This window comes from Oncorhynchus mykiss, chromosome 32 (assembly GCF_013265735.2).
Source record: "Oncorhynchus mykiss isolate Arlee chromosome 32, USDA_OmykA_1.1, whole genome shotgun sequence".
In the NCBI taxonomy this organism is placed as follows: Eukaryota; Metazoa; Chordata; class Actinopteri; order Salmoniformes; family Salmonidae; genus Oncorhynchus; species Oncorhynchus mykiss.
Window position 1 is genome coordinate 22185390 of NC_050572.1, and position 17147 is coordinate 22202536.

The 17147-nt window shown below is 43.5% G+C and overlaps 1 protein-coding gene across 2 annotated transcripts in view; it reads left to right on the top strand.

Moving 5' to 3' along the window:
* Window positions 1–6306: 6306 nt before the first annotated feature.
* LOC110488101 overlaps window positions 6307–17147 on the top strand; it is a 30407-nt gene continuing 19566 nt past the window's right edge. The window contains exons 1-5 of one of the 2 annotated variants that reach the window (XM_036971813.1): window positions 6307–6383; window positions 6897–6916; window positions 7047–7161; window positions 7349–7519; window positions 8086–8705. In XM_036971813.1, coding sequence (XP_036827708.1) covers window positions 6381–6383; window positions 6897–6916; window positions 7047–7161; window positions 7349–7519; window positions 8086–8705 — 929 coding nt within the window. In that variant the 5' untranslated portion in view covers window positions 6307–6380. Of the gene's footprint in view, window positions 6384–6896; window positions 6917–7046; window positions 7162–7348; window positions 7520–8085; window positions 9089–17147 lie in introns of those variants that run through there. The other variant, XM_021560119.2, reaches the window with a different exon arrangement.

Below are 17147 nucleotides of genomic sequence, written 5' to 3' on the forward strand. Positions count from 1 at the left end.
ACTCAATCAACATACAGAGCAAGGAATCCAAAAGCTACCGCTAAACTTTGTTAAAACAAGTCAAAATACGTTTCTATTTAATCCTCAGGTACCCTAAATTGTAAATAAACTATAATATTTCATACAGAAAGAAGTATGTTCAATAGGAAAATTATATTAGCAGGTGTGCGTCCTCTTCATCGTGCGCGCATAGACTGATTTCTAAGTCTGTATCCCAGTACTAAAACTCACAATTCTTCCTCGTTTGGGAAGAAACAAGCCTGAAACCTTGAACAAGGACTACTGACATCCAGTGGAAGCCATAGGAATTGCATACTGGGAGCTGGATTTAATTTTTTCCCTATACGTTCTAATGGAGGAACATGGGCTCTCAAAACAAAAAATATGTCCGGTTTGGTTTTTCTTTGAATTTTCTCCTACCATATCTATTGTGTTATAGTCTCTTACATTATTTGAACATTTCTACAAACTTCAGAGTTTTCTTTCCAATGGTATCAATTATATGCATATCTGGATTTCGTTTAGTTTAGTTTACTTTGGGCACGTCAGTCAGGCGGAAATGGAGAAAAATAGACCCTAGCCTGTAGAAGTTTTGAATGCTTAGCCGGACAGCACAAGGGTCCAATTCACACACTTGACCAGGGAGAACATCCCTGGTCATCCCTGCTGCTTATGATCTAGCAGACTCACTAAACACAAATGCTTTAGTGAGTGTGCCCCTGGCTATCCGTACATTTTAAAAACAAGAAAATGCTGCTGTCTGCTTAATATAAGGAATTTGAAATTGTTTGTACTTTTACTTATGATGTTTAATATAGGGAATTTGAATTATTTGTACTTTTACTTATGATGTTTAACTGTTCATTAATCACGTTACTCCATTTTGTTTATTTTGTTTATTTTGTTTATTTTGCCTTTCTAATCAACCTGACCCGGGTATTCTGGAAGGATATTGACCTCATCCCTTCAGTAGAGGATGCCTGGTTGTTCTTTAAAAGTAATTTCCTCATCTTAAATAAGCATGCCCCTTTCAAAAAATGTAGAACTAAGAACAGATATAACCCTTGGTTCACTCCAGACCTGATTGCCCTCGATCAGCACAAAAACATCCTGTGGCGTACTGCGCTAGCATCGAATAGTCCCTGCGATATGCAACTTTTCAGGGAAGTCAGGAACCAATACACACAGTCAGTTAGGAAAGCAAAGGCTAGCTTTTTCAAACATAAATTTGCATTCTGTAGCTTTAACTCCAAAAAGTATTGGGACACTGTAAAGTCCATGGAGAATAAGAGCACCTATTTTTAGCTGCCTACTGCACTGAGGCTAGGAAACACTGTCACCACCAATAAATCCACGATAATCAAGTATTTCAATAAGCATTTCTCTATGGCTGGCCATGCTTTCCTCCTGGATACCTCAACCCTGGCCAACAGCTCCACACCCCCCACAGCTACTTGCCCAAGCCTCCCAGCTTCTCCTTTACCCAAATCCAGATAGCAGATGTTCTGAAAGAGCTACAAAACCTGGACCCGTACAAATCAGCTGGGCTAGACAATCTGGACCCTCTCTTTCTAAAATTATCCGCCGCCATTGTTGCAACCCCTATTACTAGTCTGTTCAACCTCTTTCATATTGTCCGAGATTCCTAAAGATTGGAAAGCTGCCGCAGTCATCCCACTCTTCAAAGGGGGTGACACTCTAGACCCAAACTGTTATAGACCTATATCCATCCTGCCCTGTCTTTCTAAAGTCTTCGAAAGCCAAGTTAACAAACAGATCACTGACCATTTCGAATCCCAATGTACCTTCTCCGCTGTGCAATCCGGTTTTCGAGCTGGTCACGGGTGCACGTCAGCCACGCTTAAGGTACTAAACGATATCATAACCCCCATCGATAAAAGACAGTACTGTGCAGCCATCTTCATTGACCTGGCCAAGGCTTTCGACTCTGTCCATCACCGTATTCTTATTGGCAGACTCAACAGCCTTGGTTTCTCCAATGACTGCCTTGTCTGTTTCACCAACTACTTCTCAGACAGAGTTCAGTGTCAGTCAAATTGGAGGGCCTGTTGTTCAGACTTCTGGCAGTCTCTATGGGGGTACCACAGGGTTAAATTCTCGGGCTGGCTCTTTTCTCTCTATATATCAATGATGTTGCTCTTGCTGTTGGTGATTCCTTGATCCACCTCTACGCAGATGACACCATTCTGTATACATCTGGCCCTTCTTTGGACACTGTGTCAACAAACCTCCAGACGAGCTTCAATGCCATACAACTCTCCTTCCATGGCCTCCAACTGCTCTTAAACGTTAGTAAAACTAAATGCATGCTCTTCAACCAATTGCTGCCCGTACCCGCCCGCCCGACTAGCATCACTACTCTGGACGGTTCTGACTTAGAATATGTGGACAACTACAAATACCTAGGTGTCTGGCTAGACTGTAAACTCTCCTTCCAGACTCATATTAAACATTTCCAATCCAAAATGAAATCTAGAATCAGCTTCCTATTTCGCAACAAAGCCTCCTTCACTCACGCCGCCAAACATACCCTCGTAAAACTGACTAGCCTACCGATCCTCGACTTTGGCGATGTCATTTACAAAATAGCCTCCAACACTCAGCAAATTGGATGTAGTCTATCACAGTGCCATCCGTTTTGTCACCAAAGCCCCATATACCACCCACCACTGTGACCTGTATGCTCTCGTCAGCTGGCCCTCGCTACATATTCGTCTCCAGACCCAATGACTCCAGGTTATCAAAAAGTATTTTCTAGATAAAGCTCCACCTTATCTCAGCTCACTGGTCACCATAACAACACCCACCCATAGCACGCGCTCCACAAAGTATATCTCACTGGTCATCCCCAATGCCAACACCTCCTTTGGCCGCCATTCCTTCCAGTTCTCTGCTGCCAATGACTGGAACGAATTGCAAAAATCGCTGAAGTTCGAGACTGATATCTCCCCCACTAACTTTAAGCATCAGCTATCTGCGCAGTTTACCGATTGCTGCAGCTGTACACAGCCCATCTGTAAATAGCCCATCCAACTACCTACCTCATCCCCATATTGTTTTTATTTACTTTTTTTGTTGCTATTTTGCACACCAGTATTTCTACTTGCACATCATCATCTGCACATCTATCACTCCAGTGTTCATTTGCTAAATTGTAATTATTTTGCTACAATGGCCTATGTATTGCCTTACCTCCTTACTCCATTTACACATATTGTATATAGATTTTTCTATTGTGTTATTGACTGTACTTTTGTTTATCCCATGTGTAACTCTGTGTTGTTTATTGTCGCACAGCTTTGCTTTATCTTGGCCAGGTCGCAATTGTAAATGAGAACTTGTTCTCAACTGGCCTACCTGGTTAAATAAAGGTAAAATGAATACAAATAAAAAGTATATTTTAGCAATTCAATTGACTCATGATACTTAAGTATATGTAAAACCCAATCGTTTTAGACTTTTACTCAAGTATTTTACTGGGTGACTTTCATTTTTACTTGAGTCATGTTCTATTAAGGTATCTTTAATTTTACTCAAGTATGATAATTGGGTACTTTTCCCACCACTGGTTATTATTATATTAAGCTTCATGTGAGAGGTTATAGGCCTACATTCGTGTCCATATTTCAGTTACTATTCCATTTAACCCGTATGAATTTAAATGAGGAATATTTAGTTCATTCATGTATACAGGGATACTCGTGAGCGGTATATCAAAGGTGCATGTTAAAAGCTTATCCCGAAAATGGTGCCGAAGAGGATGGCTGACGTTTTACATGCCTATAATCAATTGTACTTTTTTGTTCATTTTTTGCGTTGTTTTTGTAACTTATTTTGTAACTTATTTTGTACATAATGTTGCTGCGTCCGTCTCTTATGACCGAAAATAATTTATGGACATCAGAACTGGGATTACTCACCACGGACTGGAAGAAGCTTTTTCCTTTAATCAGTCTGAAACAACTCTGGTGGGAAAATGTGCATATTGTTTTTATGCAGATTTCAGAATATTTGCATGACAATCTGTCATCAATTGGATGAAAACCTAGATACTGAAAGTATGAAACAGTCCGCAAAGCATGAAGAAATTACTATGCAAAGCAGGATTTTGAGCCAATGAAAATTTGCTACAGTTCCTCACATTACTAAAAACTAGGCAGGACAAAGACATGGCTGTGAAGTGAAAGTAGCTTTCCTTGCTAACTCACACACACAACTACTGAAATCTGACACGTTGGGAGTCTATTTATTTTAGAGTATTTTAATTGCACACTTGAATCCATTCAATAACAAAAGAGAATAAAAATACATTATATGCAAAAAGAAAAACCCACACATGGTTTATTCCCTTTCTCATTGTATTGATAACACATTTTAAAGAATTGACACAAGTACATGTTTTGCATTATCAAATGCATGTCAGAATGTGATTCCATCAAAATAATTTATAGTAGGACTAACATAATTATGTTAGTAACCAAATATCAACAGTCTGATAAAGCTCCTTTGACATGATGCTCTACAATACGTCTTCTTGTTTGTCTCCCTACCATCAGACTCTGTTTCCCCCCTCTCAGCCTCTCTGACGTTCTGTCTCCACCTTCCACCAGCATGTGCCAAATACTCAGACTGTTCACAGCCAGAAACGTATGTTACACAACAGGGGACAAGCACCAATGGCAAGCAAACACAGAAAAGATTGGTGCTGAGAGGTCATTTTGTGTTGTTGTTTTTTTAATGCATATTTACAAGTAGATTTAAACTAAAATGTTATCCAATATAGTTAGGGGTTCAACAGCAAAGCTGGGAAAGGTGATGAGGAGAGAAAGCATGAAGCTACTGTAGACTATTGAGGTGCACCCTAGCAGCTCTGTGAGAATCAGCCTGAATTAACTAGAATAATTAATTGTTGTTCTCCTGTTTGAAGTCTTCACTGTTGCATTAAAATCATCCGCTGCATTTCACACAACTGTATATATTTATTAATTCATGTATTTAGCTACTTTATTACCTGTACATAAGCAGGGAGAGTCTATTTTAGACCCTGCCTATGGGGAGCAGACAGCAGAAAATATGTTAACATAGACACTGAGTGTACAAAACATAATGTACACCTGCTCTTTCCATGACATAGACTGACCAGATTAATCAAATCAAATCAAATTGCATTTGTCACATGCGCCAAATACACCAGGTGTAGACCTTACAGTGAAAGGTCTGGGTAGCCATTTGATTAGATGTTCAGTAGTCTTATGGCTTAGGGGTAGAAGCTGTTTAGAAGCTTGGACCTAGACTTGGTGCTCCGGTACCGCTTGCCGTGCGGTAGCAGAGAGAACAGTCTATGACTAGGGTGGCTGGAGTCTTTGACCATTTTTAGGGTCTTCTTCTGACACCGCCTGGTGCAGAGGTCCTGGATGGCAGGAAGCTTGGCCCCAGTGATGTACTGGGCCGTACGCACTACCCTCTGTAGTGCCTTGCGGTCGGAGGCTGAGCAGTTGCCATACCAGGCAGTGATGCAACCAGTCATGCTCTCGATGGTGCAGATGAAGAACCTTTTGAGGATCTGAGGACCCATGCCAAATCTTTTCAGTCTCCTAAGGGGGAATAGGTTTTGTCGTGCCCTCTTCACGACTGTCTTGGTGTGCTTGGACCATGTTAGTTTGTTGGTGATGTGGATACCAAGGAACTTGAAGCTCTCAACCTGCTCCACTACAGCCCCGTCGATGAGAATGGGCGCATGCTCGGTCCTCCTTTTCCTGTAGTCCAGGTGAAAGCTATGATCCCTTAAATGATGTCACTTGTTAAATCCACTTCAATCAGTGTAGATGAAGGAGAGGAGACAAATGAAACAATTATTTTCAAGCCTTGAGAGGATTGTGTATGTGTGCCATTCAGAGTGTGAATGGGCGAGATATAATGTTTCAATGCTGTTGAACGGCGTATTTTAGTAGGTGCCAGGTGCACCAGTTTGTGTCAAGAACTATAACACTGCTGTTTTTTTTTATGCTCAAAATGTATCTTGTGTCTCAAGAATGGTGCACCACCCAAATGAGATCCAGACAATTTGACTCATGGTTAATTAAGGTGTCCTTAATTTTTTGTACACTCAGTGTTGTTATTCAATAAAGCTGTATCTCAAACAACATTAACTTACTTATAAGAATTTGTTGTAAGAACTGAACAATCAATTCTAGATTAGGCTATAGGACGAAAGGAGTAACCATCAATCAAAAATGAAAAATTGGAATTTATAGTCGGCACACATCTAATCCTTGAATTCTTACTGTAAATCACGTGATGGTGACTAAACGACTGTTTGGCTGTTGACTTTCATTTTCATCTTTGCAACTTCCTCAAAAATGGTGAGTAGCTTTTTTTGCACCGTCTGTTGAGAAGAAATTAAAATAGGCCTACACGGCAAAAATGAACAATTGAACACACTATCTTGTATACATCTATCGATTTTGCCAAAACACCTCGAAATTCATTCAAGAGTTTTGACGCGCAGGAACGCGCGCACGTAAAAGGCTATAAGGATGACCTGCAAAACCATATTTCATTTCAGAATTGGTTCAAATGATGTTAGGATCAGGGTTTAGATAAGGTAAGGGTCAGTATTATGTTTTGTTAAGTCGTTTTGCAGGTCAGAAGTGTCCTAATAGCCTCTCCCCGTGCGCAGACACGTCTATGCAAATATTAGGTGTAGTCTACTATATTTGCTCAGTCCTCTTAAAAACGTAGCTATTTCAGTAAATAATTTGGCTAATTTGAAATTAATATGAACCTTCTAATGAGTTTTCATATCAGCAGTATCAGTTTATTGTATAGGCCAAGTGATCTATTTAATGGTTATGACGTCATCTTTCTCATGACAGGACGCCAAAAAGCAGAAGAAGTAAGCCTTAACCTATTCACCATTAACATGAACTCTTCTTTTGATATTTCAATATATTAAATAATTGCACACTTATTTATTTAATAAAAATCTTGTTCTGTCATAACTGACAAAAATATCTATATTTTAGGGCAGAAGAACTTCTATTGGCTGAAGAAAGTTTTAGGACAAATGCCTTCAGAATCATCAATATAATGATTGAACTATGCAAAGACAAGCCTGGCTGTAGGGTGCATGTGGATGAGGTATGTATGCATTTGAAGGTGTCATTGGATAGTTTATCTTCTTTTCCTGCATAAAACGACCTCAAAAAATATGAATGAATGGATGGATGGATGGATGGATAGAGTCATCCAGAAATTAGGGTTATGCATCCAAAGAGACAATCATTTAATTTGTACATCTCATAGCAAACCTGTGTTTGTCTCTAAGATTCTCCACAGCATCTTCTTCTTAGGTTTCATTCATAGACCCCAACAATGCACCCCCAACGATATCCTTGGTGAACTTAGGCCTAAAGTGGAGGAGATTTTCCCGAGACCATTTGTGAATTACACAAGTAAACTGCCAAAACGGACTCCGTTCTCCTCTGTGCTGGATATGGTAAGTGTTGTGTTGATGAATGCTTTTTATTATTATACCGTATTAATTCAACTGAGAAGGGACAAACCTTCAATGACTTCAATGCTATATGCAGCAACAATGTCATACTCGTTTGGACCAGACAGCATCAGATAGATGGCATACCAGTAGAGAGACAGAGGGGTGCTGTTTTACTCGCTTGGATGCTTTCTCCTGTGCGATACTGTACATTCAGCGTCTTTCAAATTGACGGAAAATTCTGAAACACAGAGAGAAGTCTGGCTTCCTTTGGTATCCATGAATACACGCCACGGCCCACAAGGGGCATTCCTATCCTACGATGTCTACCGTTTGTAGAAAAAAGGTGGACGGTATATTGCGGAGAAACTTTTGTAAAGTATTCACAAAAACATGTGTGTGACCTGCTCTAACATAATATATTGATCTGCTCCTATCTGTATATATTTGTGTAAATCATGCTGTGAATAGTTCAATAACGTTTCTCTGCATTATACAGGCCACCATTTTTTTCTTTTTTGGGATTTTACCTGACCTGTCTTTTGACGTCTGCTGTCATCTACTCCCAGGTGGTCTCCTTGCTTGGACCAGACAGAGAGATCAATATACTGGAGAGACTGAAGGAAATCGCCAATGTCATGTCAGAATCCAAGAGTACATACCAGTTTACCTCCTCAACCATCTGTGTCTCTCGAAGGAATGATGTTGAAAGAAGTTACTATGGAGTGTCCATGTCCTGCAAAGGGAAGCAAGAAGGACAGATCATGGTTGCTGTGTCCTGTCTGAGTACCTGGCACAGCGGTGTATCCAATGCCGTGATGACATACGACCCAATCAGCAAGATGAAGAGAGTGAACTTCGACCACACCTTCAATCTACCAAAGAATTTCAGGTGCCAGGCTTTCAATGTGAAGTCTGGGGCCAAGATGTATCCTTGCAAATCATGTCATAATCTGTTTGGCCTTGAGACAAGAGAAACAGAAACGCAGATATGGCCCTACGGGAACTGCGCCGAGGCAGAGAGCTTGAGCAAACTGTTCGATGGAGAGGGATTTGATGCTAGTAGAGTAGTAGATCACAAGGTGCGAAGGCAGGTGGAAGAGTTGGTAAACGCTGACCTGCAAACAAAACTCGAGTCTATTGGATATGAATGGGATGGTGACTATTACATTCCACTGTACATTGAAACATTGCCAAAGCAGTGAACCACTCTGTGCATGTAGTATACAGTATAACTGCTAGGCTATAGCTATCGGCTCTTATCAATGACATCTGTGAGGTAGATTGTTCTTTTAGAAGGGGACCGTTGTTTAGAGTACCTCATGGAGATACCTGAAATTGAATTTAATATTCTAGTCTAGACAAAGCATTTAACATATATATATTTTTAAAGATGATTTTAATTGGGATTTTAAACTTTATTTCTGTATACTCTAGTTATTAATGCACATTTTTACTCATCTGTAACAAATTACTAATACTGTAAACGTTGGTGTGAATTCATGTCTGGGTTGATTTCTAGCTATGTGAGGAATTCATCTAATAAAGGAACTTACATTGTAACCATTGTAATGTAGCCTATGTTGTCATTTGTGTGTGTGACAGAGAGATTTTCAGTGCTTACTGTTCTTAGTTTGCAAACGGAAGGGTGAAGAGAGTTGAAATAGCAGAACAAAAAAACAGGATGCTGAAAAGTGAAGTGCAAGTATTCATGGTATTGTGTATTGGTATATTGAAGTGAATATACTGTATGTGTGTGGGAAGAGAAATGTCCTAGGATTAATAAAAACATAAGGTTAACAACCTGCACAAATAAATTGCAGTTACTTATATGACACATGGATATGGAAAGACCAAGGGCTTTATTTTCGGCTGCCGCTGAGGTGCAAGTGTCAAACGCACTTTAGTTTGCTATTTTATCAAGTAAAAACTGGCGCACTGGCATTTTCCACCCTTTTCGCCAGGTTTGGCAATTTTCCTCCCTCAGTCTCCCCCTATTCTGCTCCTCCATCTCTGTACCTCTCCCTCTTTTCTTCTTCCCTCTCTACCCTCATACTCCCTCCCTCTCTCCCTCTTCCTCCATCTCTCCACCTCTCACTTTCTCCCTCCGTAACTCCTCCCCCTTGTCGAAGAACAGTCAGGAATAATTCTAGTTTGTATAAAGAACTGAAGTTGAGGGTCTGTTAGACTCTTTTTACTTTCTCTATTTGTGTGTTCTCCTTTCCCTCTCTCTTGATTTTGAGGTAGAGATCACATGATGGAACTCCAGCTGATTGGAGAGCCTTAGTCACACGCACACACACACACACGCATACACACGGTGCTCAAACTCAGTTTCTATTAAAAAAAAAGGATTGAGCCCATACCATGCCTCAGTGGTGGCAAACACAAAGCTCAATGTGTCTGTGTCTGCCTCTCTGTTGTGGCATCCTAGGAAAGGGAATTTCCCGTTGAAGTAGAGGGAGAGTGCTGATTGACTGAGCTATCTGGGGGCTCACCAATGGAGTTATGCCATTGGCCATTTGCTAGATTGGCCTGATACTGACACCCCGCCTCAGCACCCTTCCCCCTCTCTGTCACGTTCTGACCTTTATTTCTGTTGTTTTGTATTTATTTAGTATGGTCAGGGCGTGAGTTGGGTGGGCAGTCTATGTTTGTTTTTCTATGTTTTGGGGCAGTTCTATGTTTTCGGCCTAGTATGGTTCTCAATCAGAGGCAGGTGTCATTAGTTGTCTCTGATTGAGAATCATACTTAGGTAGCCTGGGTTGCACTGTTTGTTTGTGGGTGATTGTCTATGTTGATGGCTTGTTTCAGCACAGGTCTCATTTTGTAGCTTCACGGTCGTATTTGGTTTATTGTTTTGTTACTCGTTTGTATAGTGTTCAGTTTTTCTTGATTAAAGATTTGCCATGGACACTTACCACGCCGCGTATTGGTCCTCAGATCCATCTCGTCTCTCCTCTTCGGATGAAGAGGAGGACGGCCGTGACAGAATCACCCACCAACCAAGGACCAAGCGGCGTGGTAGAAAACAGCGACGGCAGCAGCAGCAACAACAGCGGCCGGTATCACAGGACTCCTGGACATGGGAGGAGATACTGAACGGAGAGGGACCCTGGGCACAGGCTGGGGAATATCGCCGCCCCAAAGCAGAGCTGGAGGCAGCGAAAGCTGAGCGGCGGCGATATGAGGAGGCAGCACGGCAGTGCGACAGGTACGAGAGACAGCCCCAAATTTTTTTGGGGGGGGGGCACACGAGGGGTGGAGCTAAGCCAGGTAGCAGACCTGCGCTCACTCCTCGTGCTTATTATAAGCAGCGAGATACTGGGCAGGCACCGTGTTATGCGGTTAAGCGCACGGTGTCGCCAGTACGTGCCCATAGCCCGGTGCGCTATGGGACAGCCCCCCGAGAGTGTCATGCGAGTGCGGGCATCGAGCCAGGGCGTATGGTGCCTGCTCAGCGGGTCTGGTCGCCGGTACGCAGTTTTGGCCCAGGGTATCCTGCGCCGGCTCTGCGTGCTGTGTCTCCGGGGCGCTGGGAGGGTGCAGTGCGTCCTCTGCCCGCGCTCCGCTCGTGCCGGGCGAATGTGGGAATGGAGCCGAAGGGAGAGGTGCGTGTAGTAAGCACTAGATCTCCCGTGCTTACCCACAGCCCGGTTCAACCTGTGCCTGCACTCTGGACGGTCCGGGCTAGAGTGGTTATCCAGCCTGGGGAAGTGGTGCCAAGGTTGCGCACCAGAGCTCCAGTGCTCCCCCACAGCCCGGTCTTTCAGGTGCCTCCTCTTAACCCCAAGCCTCCTGAAGGTCTTCCCAGCCTGGTGGTTCCTGTGGCAGCCCCACGCACCAGGCTGTCTCTCTGTCTCCTCCCTGCAGGTGGTCCTGTCTGTCCGGCGCCGCTGCCGGAGTCTCCCGCCTGTCCGGCGCCTCTGCCGGAGTCTCCCGCCTGTCCGGCGCCTCTGCCGGAGTCTCCCGCCTGTCCGGCGCCTCTGCCGGAGTCTCCCGCCTGTCCGGCGCCTCTGCCGGAGTCTCCCGCCTGTCCGGCGCCTCTGCCGGAGTCTCCCGCCTGTCCGGCGCCTCTGCCGGAGCCTCCCGCCTGTCCGGCGCCTCTGCCGGAGCCTCCCGCCTGTCCGGCGCCTCTGCCGGAGCCTCCCGCCTGTCCGGCGCCTCTGCCGGAGCCTCCCGCCTGTCCGGCGCCTCTGCCGGAGCCTCCCGCCTGTCCGGCGCCTCTGCCGGAGCCTCCCGCCTGTCCGGCGCCTCTGCCGGAGCCTCCCGCCTGTCCGGCGCCTCTGCCGGAGCCTCCCGCCTGTCCGGCGCCTCTGCCGGAGCCCCTCTGTCCCGAGCAGCTGCCTCTCTGTCCCGAGCAGCTGCCTCTCTGTCCCGAGCAGCTGTCTCTCTGTCCCGAGCAGCTGTCTCTCTGTCCCGAGCAGCTGTCTCTCTGTCCCGAGCAGCTGTCTCTCTGTCCCGAGCAGCTGTCCCTCTGTCCCGAGCTGCCCCTCTGTCCAGTGGGGTCATTGAGAGGGGTGGTCATGCTGAGAAAGCCACGGAGGCGGACAATAAGGCGGACTAAGACAATGATGAGGTGGGGTCCGCGTCCCGCGCCAGAGCCGCCACCGCGGACAGACGCCCACCCAGACCCTCCCCTATAGGTCAAGGTTTTGCGGCCGGAGTCCGCACCTTTGGGGGGGGGTACTGTCACGTTCTGACCTTTTATTTCTGTTTTTTTGTATTTATTTAGTATGGTCAGGGCGTGAGTTGGGTGGGCAGTCTATGTTTGTTTTTCTATGTTTTGGGGCAGTTCTATGTTTTCGGCCTAGTATGGTTCTCAATCAGAGGCAGGTGTCATTAGTTGTCTCTGATTGAGAATCATACTTAGGTAGCCTGGGTTGCACTGTTTGTTTGTGGGTGATTGTCTATGTTGATGGCTTGTTTCAGCACAGGTCTCATTTTGTAGCTTCACGGTCGTATTTGGTTTATTGTTTTGTTACTCGTTTGTATAGTGTTCAGTTTTTCTTGATTAAAGATTTGCCATGGACACTTACCACGCCGCGTATTGGTCCTCAGATCCATCTCGTCTCTCCTCTTCGGATGAAGAGGAGGACGGCCGTGACACTCTCCCTCTCTCTACTTTCTCCACCCTCCTTTTCACTGTTCTCTTCTCACATTCCATCTCTCCCATACAGTTTTTCCAGAAACGACAATGATCTACCAAGTATAAACCAGTCTTCTATCCCAGTAACAGTCAGTAGAAATAGGAACGCTTGGTGAAAACTATACTGTATAGAGAATAAGAGGGAAGAAACAAAACTACACTACCCTAGTAAAAACATCCTATAGGACTAGTGATTTATAGGACGAGTGATTTTTTTTCAATAGGATCCTATATAATTCTCACAATCCTATAGGATTTGTGTCACCTGTATCAGAATCCTATTGGAATTCTACTGGAGTGTGTTTTTTTTCCTATTGGGAATCAAAAGTAATCATATTAAACCATAGGATTTTGTATCAACTCTATCAGAATTGGACTGCTTCTTTTCCTATGTGAAATCAAAAGTAATCCCATTTTAACCTCTAGTGTTTTTTTTACTTTTTATTTTTATTCTTTTTTTTTCAACAGTACAAAACATGAACATCCACAACATTCCCCTTGCCCAGACCCACCTGCTCACATCTCCCATCTCCAGCACCCATCACTCTCCGCCACATGGCCTCAAACTGCACCATTTTATTTCTCTCCATCGACCATGCACTTTCAACATTTAGATAATAAAGCATTTGACCTTTCCATTGTGGAGGATGGAGGATTGGTTGATTTCCAGTTTTTAAGTATGTTTTTCCTGCTGATTGATGAGAAGAGTATCGTCCAGCCCATTGGGTATCTCACTGCACCCTCATATGCCATGTCTTGAAAGATGCAGACAGGCAGACAGACAGATTAAAAGTACATTTATTCTATAGGTCCAAACTCCACTATGGCCAAGACCAAAGAGCTGTCAAAGGACACCAGAAACAAAATTGTAGACCTGCACCAGGCTGAGAAGACTGAATCTGCAATAGGTAAGCAGCTTGGTTTGAAGAAATCAACTGTGGGAGCAATTATTAGGAAATGGAAGACATACAAGACCACTGATAATCTCCCTCGATTTGGGGCTCCACGCAAGATCTCACACCGTGGGGTCAAAATGATCACAAGAATGGTGAGCAAAAATCCCAGAGCCACACGGGGGGACCTAGTGAATGACCTGCAAAGAGCTGGGACCAAAGTAACAAAGCCTACCATCAGTAAACACACTACGCCGCCAGGGACTCAAATCCTGCAGTGCCAGACGTGTCCCCCTGCTTAAGCCAGTACATGTCCAGGCCCGTTTGAAGTTTGCTAGAGAGCATTTGGATGATCCAGAAGAAGATTGCGAGAATGTCATATGGTCAGATGAAACCAAAATATAACTTTTTGGTAAAAACTGAACTCGTCGTGTTTGGAGGACAAAGAATGCTGAGTTGCATCCAAAGAACACCATGCCTACTGTGAAGCATGGGGGTGGAAACATCATGCTTTGGGGCTGTTGTTCTGCAAAGGGATCAGGACGACTGATCCGTGTAAAGGAAAGAATGAATGGGGCCATGTATCGTGAGATTTTGAGTGAAAACCTCCCATCAGCAAGGGCATTGAAGATGAAACGTGGCTGGGTCTTTCAGCATGACAATGATCCCAAACACACCGCCCGGGCAACGAAGGAGTGGCTTCGTAAGAAGCATTTCAAGGTCCTGGAGTGGCCTAGCCAGTCTCCAGATCTCAAACCCATAGAAAATCTTTGGAGGGAGTTGAAAGTCCGTGTTGCCCAGCAACAGCCCCAAAACCTCACTGCTCTAGAGGAGATCTGCATGGAGGAATGGGCCAAAATACCAGCAACAGTGTGTGAAAACCTTGTGAAGACAGAAAACGTTTGACCTCTGTCATTGCCAACAAAGGGTACATAACAAAGTATTGAGATAAACTTTTGTTATTGACCAAATACTTATTTTCCACCATAATTTGCTAATAAATTCATTAAAAATCCTACAATGTGATTTTCTGGATTTTTTATTTCATTTTGTCTGTCATAGTTGAAGTGTACCTATGATGACAATTACAGGCCTCATCTCATCTTTTTAGGTGGGAGAACTTGCACAATTGGTGGCTGACTAAATACTTTTTTGCCCCACTGTAGCTATCATTTGGTAGAGGGTGTAAAAGAGCCTGGCTGATTTTCTTTTGTGGCTGGCAGTTGGCATGAACCAATTTATCTCGTAAATTGCGACCTCTCCTATAAACAATAAGTGGTGGATTTTTACATTCAGCCGGCAAAACTGGGTCCGATGATAAAATATGCCAGTGTTTCTTGACCACACCTCCCACTTTTCGCGAGTTCAAAGTATATGTGGTTGTGAACATTATGGATTGTTCGTTAGCGGGTCTTTTTTGGAACAGTTCATCTCGTGTTTTCCCTAATGCCAAATGAAGAGCTTCATCCACACATTGTGACGAGTAGCCTCTTCTTAGAAACATAATGCTCATCTCCGCTGCTTTTTCTAGATAATCCTCTGTGGAGTGGCATATACGGCACCGTCTGAAAAACTGGCTTCTTGGAAGTCCTCTTTTTAATGGCTCAAGATGGAAGCTGTCCCCCTGTAATAGAGTATTTCTGTCCGTTTCTTTTCTATACAGAGTTGTAAACGGGGTTCCATTTGATTTCTCAATCCACATATCTAGGTAATGAACACGTTGAGTGTCACATTCAATAGTGAATTTGAGATTGGGGTCAATGTCATTGAGTAGTGCCATAAAATCTGACAGCTCTTTTTCAGTTCCTTCCCATATGCAAAAAATGATGTCAATATATCGATACAGCTTCAGGACTTTATTCAAAAATGGATTTTCGTTTTCTTTATTAACAAAACGTTATTCACAAAGACCTGCATAAAAGTTAGCATAACTCGGAGCGAATGTGGAACCCATCGATGTTCCATTCGTTTGGAGGTAGTATTCATCATCAAACCTAAAATAGTTATACGTCAAAACATATTCGGCCAGTTCTAGAATGAAGTTTGTTGGTGGATATTCATTGGTATCTCTGTCTCCCAAATAGTGTGCTAGTGCTGCCAGCCACCCCACATGGGGAATGCTGGTATATACGTAGACTCTCGACATCTAATGTGACCAAAATAGTCTTCTTTTAAACCCGCTATTGGTGAGATCTTGTTTATGAAGTCTATAGAGTCTTTTACATATGATGGCAATGCTTACACATGAGTTTTAATAAAAGAGTACAAAGTTTGACAATGGCTCTAGCATTGAGCCTATTCCTGCAACCACTGGTCTGCCTGGATAATTGCCTTGTTGTTTTTTAGGTTTGTGTAATTTTGGTAAAATGTACAGGCATGAACGTATGGCACATTTGCAGCAAAGATATTCAGGTTTTGAGATCAGGTTGTTTAATAGGGCTTGCTTCATATTAGAGCAAATATCCCTTTGGAACACCTGTGTGGGATCAACACTCCGTTTTCTATAGAAACGTTCATTACTGAGTTGTCTCTGAATTTCTTTATATTTTTCATAGTCTAAACAACCTCTGCACCCCCTTTGTCTGTAGGTTTAATAACCAAAGATTAATCTTTCATTAACTCCTTAAGTGCCTGTTCTTCTGTTCTAGTGAGATTCTTCTGAATATGGTTTGTTTGTCTCATATATACTGACATGGATTCTTGTTCGACTAACCTACAATGGGTATTAATCGAGGAGTTGTTAACCATGGGCCACACAAGCTCACAGAACGGGACGGCTGAAGTGCATAGAAATCATCTGTCCTCACTACCGAGCTCCAAACTGCCTTTGGAAGCAACGTCAGCATAATAACTGTTTGTCGGGAGCTTCATGAACGCTACCTGCCCCAATTAATAGTGCCAACTGTACATTTTGGTGGAGGAGGAATAATGGTCTGGATCTGTTTTCCATGGGTTGGGCTAGGCCCCTTAGTTCCATTAAAGGGGTATCTTAAATCTACAGCATACAATGACATTCTAGACGATTCTGTGCTTCGAACTCTGTGGCAACAGTTTGGGGAAGGCCCTTTCCTGTTTCAGCATGACAATGCCCCCATGCACAAAGCGAGGTCCATGCAAAAATGGAGACCTGACTTCAACCCCATCGAACATCTTTGGAATGAATTGGAATGCTGACTGCGAGCTAGGCCTAATTGGCCAACATCAGTGCCTGACCTCACTAATGCTGTCATGGCTGAATGGAAGCAAGTCCCCACAGCAAGGTTCTGACATCTCGTGGAAAGTCTTTCCAGAAGAGTGGCGGCTGTTATAGCAGCAAAGGTGGGGACCAACTCCCTATTAATGCCAATGATTTTTGAATGAGATGTTTACTTGCAGGTGTCCACTTACTTCTTGTTGTGTAGTGTAGCTATTAGCAAAGTCACTGTCAAGGGGGGCAGAATGGGATTCAATCAAAATAATTTATTGCAGGATTAATTATGTTAGTAACCAAATATCAACAGTCTGCTAAAGCTCCTTTGACATGATGCTCTTGTTTGTCTCCCTGCCAGCCTTCTTGTTTGTCTCCCTGCCAGCAGACTCTGTTTCTCA